This window comes from Protopterus annectens, chromosome 11.part0, assembly GCF_019279795.1.
Source record: "Protopterus annectens isolate FY-2018-M chromosome 11.part0, PAN1.0, whole genome shotgun sequence".
Lineage (NCBI taxonomy): Eukaryota > Metazoa > Chordata > Ceratodontiformes > Protopteridae > Protopterus > Protopterus annectens.
Window position 1 is genome coordinate 74,093,221 of NC_056745.1, and position 7,766 is coordinate 74,100,986.

The following is a 7,766-nucleotide window of genomic DNA, read 5'->3' on the forward strand; positions in this document are numbered from 1 at the left end:
TTTAGAAAAACAAAGGCCACCTCTGTAGCTATGCATGATATAAACATAAGGAAGAATGAAAATGTCTGTAGTTTCTTATCTGACCAAAAACACTAATTTAAAAGTGCATATGATGTATGTTGTATGTATGTATTTATGTTTGTTAAGCAGGACAGAGTTCTGACCATATGGGCTCATCAGTAGAGCACTGACTGGTTAAATGTTGTGTTCAGAGTCATACAGTAGGTAAGTGGAGGCTGAGGGGATCAAACCGTGGAGTACATGAAACATTCTGCAGCTGCATCTAAGAAACATAATACTGGATTTCTCTCAAGAATACTGGGGCACAGTGGCCCAGTGGTATGACCACAAGCACCACTGTTTATTATGGTTACTGCTATGCTCACCTGTGTAATGTATACAATAGTACTGTTCTCAAAAGTTAGACGATACAGCTGTCAGTCTTTCTGCCTCATAGTTATTGGTTCTGTTTTTTTTTTTTTATTATTTTTTAGTTGTGGTGCCTTTTTTTGTGAAGTCTGAATGTCATCTGTGTGCTTGTGGGGGTGTATGGATGCACTGATCTCATTGGGGCAACTTTGTTTTCTTTTGGAAGTATAGTTGGGTTTGGCACTAAGGGAACTTGGCTAAGTTTAAAGTAGTCCAGAAGGGTAGCTAGCCTACTGCTTAACTATGAACCTAATCAATTTGGATACCTTTAAGGTGTGGGAAGAAATTAGAGCACTTGACAAAAACCCACACAGACTCTCAAAGGACATCCAAACTGCCTGTAAATGTGTATGTGAACTGTGTTGGTGATAGATGCCCACTGGCAGATCACCAGTTAGGCTCCAACTTTTCCACATCCCATAATAGAACAAAATGGATACCAGAAAATGAATGAATTGATGTGCTTAGGAGTCACTATGTGACAGTTGACTTAAAAGATTCTACCCAGTTAACTTGAATCTGCTATCACCTACTGCTGTTGTCACCTGCAAGCTAGGTCTTCCACTGTAACCAGGTATATTTGTGTTTGAGTGTCTTCTGAGTGACGCAGAACTGAAGTCAAAGTAGTGAAATAGGCATGTCCCTTCTCCCTTCCATTTTGCTGTTGTTTCTGTTTATTTATTTATTTATTTATTTATTTATACAATTTGTTAACTGGGATAGTGCACTGATCCCATTGGTCCAACTTCAATCTTATCCCAGAATGCGAACACACATGTCAAGTGGAAGAAAATAAAGACAATTTATACAATAAAAGAGTGCACTAAAAACAGAAGAATAGTTAGTATAAACTAGAACAGTGATTCAAGAAGGCAGTCAGATGAAGCCACTATGTGCAATATTTACATTAGTTAGATTAGCAACATGTTAGGAGTTAGAGAAGAGATGCTTTAGTGAAAATAATAGACTGGATGTGTCGGAGACTATGGAGACTAGGTTGCATTCACAAGCAGCTTATGTTCTTTAAGTTGTGCCCAAAAGGAGGGCGAGTTAGAGAGATTTATCAAGCCTACATTTGTGAGATCTATTGTGCAAAATCAGATTGTTGTAATGTAGACTGAAGTGAAATTCAACAAAAATACTTTGCTAAAAATAAATCTTTTTGGTCATTCTGGGAAATGCTACAAGTTCTCAGATTCCATGCACCTACGGTGGACTAGATAGATGCACTTTGTCACATCAGGGACAGATAAGTAGCAGTCATGGCAGAAAGTTGCAAACTGGGATGCAAAGTTCTTCAAATTCCTCTTGCTGAAGACTTCACTAACCTGCACTTTTCTGCTTTTTAGTTACATAGTTGATCACCACTTCTTTCTCAGCTATTTCTTTGTGTATTTTGTGTTTCAGCTTCCAGTGCAAACCATAACCTGACAATTGTCTATGCGGGAACAAATGCAAATCTACAGTGCAAATACCAGAGAGGCTTCTCCAACAGTATTGTAACATGGCATGATGGAAATGGAAATAATATTAACCTAACAGTGTCTACAAATTATATACCTAATGAAGGAACCATTGAGATCACCAGCAATGTGTCATTAAAGATAGAGGGAGAAACAAAAATCTGCTGCTCTGTGACACTTAAGAAGGCGCATCAGAACTCAACAATCTGTAAGACAGTCAAAGGTAATAGTAATGTGCACGGCATTATTTGCACTCAAACTTTTTATGACCAATAACAAGTAAGCAGATGATATATTAAATAATTTTTTCCATAATCTAAGTTGGTTTGCAGTTCAGGATGATGAAAAGTTACCTCATTCAGTGATAGGAAGTTACTAGGCTAGTGGCCCTAGGGTCCTTACAAGCCTAGCCAAGTTATCCTTGTTTCCATGATCAGCACCTATTGCCCCTGTCCAAAAGAGACACAGGCGGAACCACCAGGGTGAATTTATGGTTACCCATCCAATCATCCAGATTGCATTTGAAGAGGGCCAGTGAGGTGCTCTGTTTGATATTTAGTGAGAGTCTATTTCAAAGGTGTGGTAACCTCTGGGAGATAAAAATGTCACTCCAGCAAGTTCTATTAATTTCACATGCCAGGTTAAGGTCTTTAGAATGAGTAACCTGTGTACCATTTGACTTGTGGATATGCAGCATTTCCAATAAAGCAGGGTCAGAGATTGCCCTATACGCAGGGCAATTGTCATCGCCTTTGGTAAAAACTCTGTACCCATGAACTACCACATAAATGGCAGTTTACTTAAAGCCAAATGTGTGATAAGAGACCTTGGGACCCAGGTGGACAGTAGTCTCTCCTTTGATAATCACATCGCCACAGTAGTCAGGAAATCCTTCTATGTGGCACACCTCATCACAAAAGGGTTCTCATCCAGGAAAAAAGAGGTCATTGTTCCCCTCTACTCGGCACTCATTAGACCCATTATAAAGTACAATGCCCCTTTTGGAATGCACCTCACAAGACATCTGCAGCAGCTGGAAAGGCCACAGAAGTACCTCACAAAGAGGATTACTGGCCTCAAACAGATGCCCTACACTGACCATCTCAAAAAACTCCAGCTTTAGTCTGTAGCATATCGCCTACTCCAAGGAAATATCTGCCTAACATATAAAACTATGTCAAACCCAGAGCTGTTGGACATGCTACACCTAAAGAAACCCCAATCCCTCTGAGCTACATGCTCTAGGGACCTAAGATGCAAATCTGGGCCTTTCCTTTTAGGTTACAGATGCAACTAAAGAATGATTTATGATTGTCTTTAGTTGAGGAAGCTAATTTGAGTTTGTAATAGGCTTCGGAGGACTTCACAAGAAGTCTTATTTGCTTGTTTAAACTGAAGAGCGAGTGTTTCCAGTTTAGGCCCAACTCCTTCTTACTCTTAGACAGCAATTTCTTCCTCTTATGGTAAAGCCTGTTAATGACAGGTTGATACTAGCCAGTTCATGTGCCACTGATCAAGATTGCAGCAAAGCATAAAGCTGACATTTTAGACATTGCTGCGTACTGGCAATTCTAAAAGAATCAGATGCTGCAATGCAGGTGAGTAAGGCACTAGAATTCTGCAGCACCTTGCAGAATCTGAACAGCTATGCAAAGTATTTACCCCTCAAAGTGCCTGTATAAGATGGAACTAACAAGTGGGAGATCACTCCATAGAGTACCGTAACTAGAGTGGTGTAAAGGGGCAGTGACCCTTATTCACAAACTATCATTGGATGCAATCACCATTGCTGAAGACCTGCTGATTGGACAAAAGTTAACAGCTATTGTGGTTGATATTGTAGCTGCTGAAATTAATGTGTTTAGTAGCTTAACTGTGAGTTGAGGGGTTGTCACTCTGGAGGATACCAAATGACCTAGCTGCAGCTGTGACTCCATGTTGACATGTTGATGGCTTTCTTTCACAGCAGCAGTCACCCATAAATGAATATACTGCAGTTAGAGGAGCTGCTACCAACTACTACATCCCATGCACTAGAATATACCCTGCTACTACGTGATGTCAGGGGCGCCTCTTACACTAGCTGTCTGACCAGAAGGTTATTGATAAGTACCAAACGGAATCTGAGCAGGTGGTGTGTGTGTGTGTGTGTGTGTGTGTGTGTGTGTGTGTGTGTGTGTGTGTGTGTGTGTGTGTGTGTGTGTGTGTGTGTGTGTGTGTGTGTGTGTGTGTGTGTGTGTGTGTGTGTGTGTGTGTGTGTGTGTGTGTGTGTGTGTGTGTGTGTGTGTGTGTGTGTGTGTGTGTGTGTGTGTGTGTGTGTGTGTGTGTGTGTGTGTGTGTGTGTGTGTGTGTGTGTGTGTGCGTGTGTTTGTGTGTGTGACTTGTGTATATGAGACATGAGTCCACACAGCCAGAGGAGAAACCTTGTCTCACTATAAAAGAATTATAGTCTGCCTGTTGCTGGGCATACTCACACTGGGGGCATGCTAACATCAACTGGTGATAACAGTAGGTGTAGCCTCTTGTATCATGAAGAAAGTCAGTGCTGGTCATGAACCATGACCAGGATACTGGCAACTGCATAAAGTTCCCATTAATATCAGCCATGTGCTCTACAGCCTTGTAACAGTTTAATGGAGATGTGCAACTCCCCCATATACTAGGAGCTATTGACTGCATCCATATTACCGTAACGTCACTTGCCAGTCCAGAAAGTGAGAGGTATTTGATCTAAAAGGGGTGCTGTTCAGTCAACTATCAAATTTTATGTGCAGTAGAAGGGAGGATTCTGCAGACTGCATCATCATCATCATCATCAGTCCCTGTGCAGCATGTATAATATTTTTATGTACAAACCTGTGCTTTATCAGACAGGTTTATCACAATGGAAAATCCTGAGTGACACCTTATAGACGAGTACAGAACTAATACATATGTGTATAGCTAAAACCAAGTAAAAGGGCAACAGCCTTGTTACTGTTTTGTAGGAGATATTGAATGCCCAGAGAACATTAGCTAATGACACCTATTCATTTCCAGACAGCAGCAGGGAAAACATATAACACAGTGCATGAGATGAGAAGGAATATGACTGAGTGAATGTTTGGGTTCCTCAAGCTTTGAATTATCTATCTGGACACATTCAGGAGGGTTTTGAAGTACACATCTGAGGTAACATCACAAATGACTGATATCCTGCACAACCTGAAAACCAAGCATGGTGGCCTTTCAACCCTGGGTGTATGAAGCCTACCCCAATAAGTATGGACATCTAAATCTGATGTCCGTTGATGGGCTAAAGACCAGGATAGCTATCTTGAACCAGAGGAGGAAGAGCATTAGCATGGGAGAGGCAGGTGTTCTTGGGATACCTGTGCACAAGTAATGATGTAACTTGATGCAAAATTAGAGGTGCTGTACACCATAGGTGGAACCATGGTCATGGGAAATATGATGTCCACAACGGTACAGTTGGTAGGGCAATACCAACACATGTTGACAAATGCATGATCTAAAGAGCCATGCATCAGGCAGCATTTGTTTATAAACTTCACGTTTGTTTTACCACAGTAGGTATGACAGTAATTATCTATGCAGTTATGAAATTACACACAAGATGCTTCATCAGGTGCACATGCAGGCCTAAACGGGTATGTGACAACTTACTGAACAATGGTATTCTGAAAATCAAAATACTGAATGCAAAATCCTGAAATGTCAAAATGTAAAAGCTTTACAAACTTGAACTCCGAATACTTGCTCATAACATATATGCACTACATACATACACTGCAGCAATATACAGCCAGTTATACATGCACTACATACGTACTCTGTGACAGTACACAGCCGGTCTTATATGTACTACGTACATACACTGCGATAGTACACAGCTAATCATACATGTACTACATACATGGACTGTACATAAACTGTGACAGTACACACCCAGTCATACATGTACTATATACACACACTGCAACAGTACACAGCCAGTTATATATGTACTACATATGAGTACTCTGGAAGTACATAGCCAGTCATACATGTACTATATATGTACACTGCAGCAGTATATAGCCAGTCTTCCATGTACTGCATATGTACACTGTGACAGTAAACAGCCAGTCATACATATACTATATACATACACTTCAACATTACACAGCCAGTCATACATGAACTACATACGTACACTGCAACAGTACACAGACAGTCATATATGTACTACATTTGTATACTGTGACAATACACAGCCAGTCATACATGAACTACATATGTACACTGTGACAGTGCAGAGCCAGTCATACATGTACTACATACGTTCACTGTGACAGTGCACAGCCATACATGTACTACATACGTATACTGCGGCAGTACACAGCCAGTCATACATGTACTACAAACGTACATGGTGACAGTACACAGCCAGTCATACATGCACTACATACATATATTGTGACAGTACACAGCCAGTACTACATATACTACATACATATACTGTGACAGTGCACACCCAGTCATACACGTACTACATACATATACTGTGACAGTACACACCCAGTCATACATGTACTACATACATAAATGGTGACACTATGCAGCCAGTCATACATGAGCTACATACATACTCTGCAATAGTACACAGCCAGTCATACATGTACTACATACATACACTGCAACAGCACACAGCCAGTCAACAAACAATGTCATTCACTTGTTAGTAAAACTCAGAAAGTGGGGGGGGGACATGTCCAGCACTCTACTCATGCAGAGTAGTAAGTTTTTTGATTTCAGCATTTTAACATTTCAGCATTTTGATGTTTCAGCATTGTACTGTTGGTATTATGATTTTCAGTATATTACTTTTCAGTAAGGTGACGTGGACCCAGTAGAAATACAGGTGTGCCATAAGCATTCATTGTGGCTATATCAAACAAAGGGTTTGACCATGGCAGAACCTTGGACAATTGCAGAGAAGTATTTGACCCCAGGGGCTGGTATACTCGCACTGGTGGGCACAGCAAACTTGCATCTGGTAGACTATGCCATCAATGTGCATAATGAACCACCATCACTAGGTGGTCTGCTATGGTGTAGTATGATAGAAACTGAGTCTGAGGCTTACACATGCATGGTAGTTCTGTTAGATGGCATGCATTCACATGCACAGTACCTCTGTTAAATGGCATGCATGCACATGCACAGTACCCTTGCTGATTAACATGCATGCACATGCATGGTGCCTCTGTTAGATGGCATGCATGCACATGTACAGTACCATTATTAGATGACATGCATAGACATGCACAGTACTGTTATGGTCTGACATTTTCATGCATTAGCATTCTGCATGCCATTTGCGATTTATCTGGTTTGAAGACATGCATGCACATGCATTATACTAGGAGTCACATCACCGAATATCAGGTGGCACTGCCGGTTTATCCTGCCCTACCTGGTATATTATACATGTCAGAAATGCAATGAATAAGTAAAAGCACACCCACCTGCCAGCATCCGGAGATGAATGTGCTTGTTATTGATCCCACCTGTTTATGGTTTAGAAGCCCCAACTTCAGTACCACTGTGAGTCACATAGTGGTTGGAACCATGGGAACCCAAAGTCATCAGAACTTCTTTGAACTCTCTTAATGGGGACAGAGGGAGACTACCACCAAAGGTTTACTTTGCAGCCTCACTCCCTCTCTCTCTGGCCTTTCATCATCCCAAGTCTCTCATGACTATGATACACAAAGGCAGCGCAGCATCGTATGGCCATGGCCACCAACCATGTTCACCCAACAAAGTCATCCTATAAATAGTCATTGGACCCACACACCCTCATCCCAGTAAGTCCAAGCGATGCCATGC

General features: G+C 41.2%; 1 protein-coding gene across 1 annotated transcript in view; it reads left to right on the top strand.

Moving 5' to 3' along the window:
* LOC122814906 overlaps window positions 1-7,766 on the top strand; it is a 51,362-nt gene that overhangs the window by 27,382 nt on the left and 16,214 nt on the right. Inside the window, exon 3 of the mRNA XM_044087170.1 lies at window positions 1,837-2,115. Coding sequence (XP_043943105.1) covers window positions 1,837-2,115 — 279 coding nt within the window. The remainder of the gene's footprint in view (window positions 1-1,836; window positions 2,116-7,766) is intronic.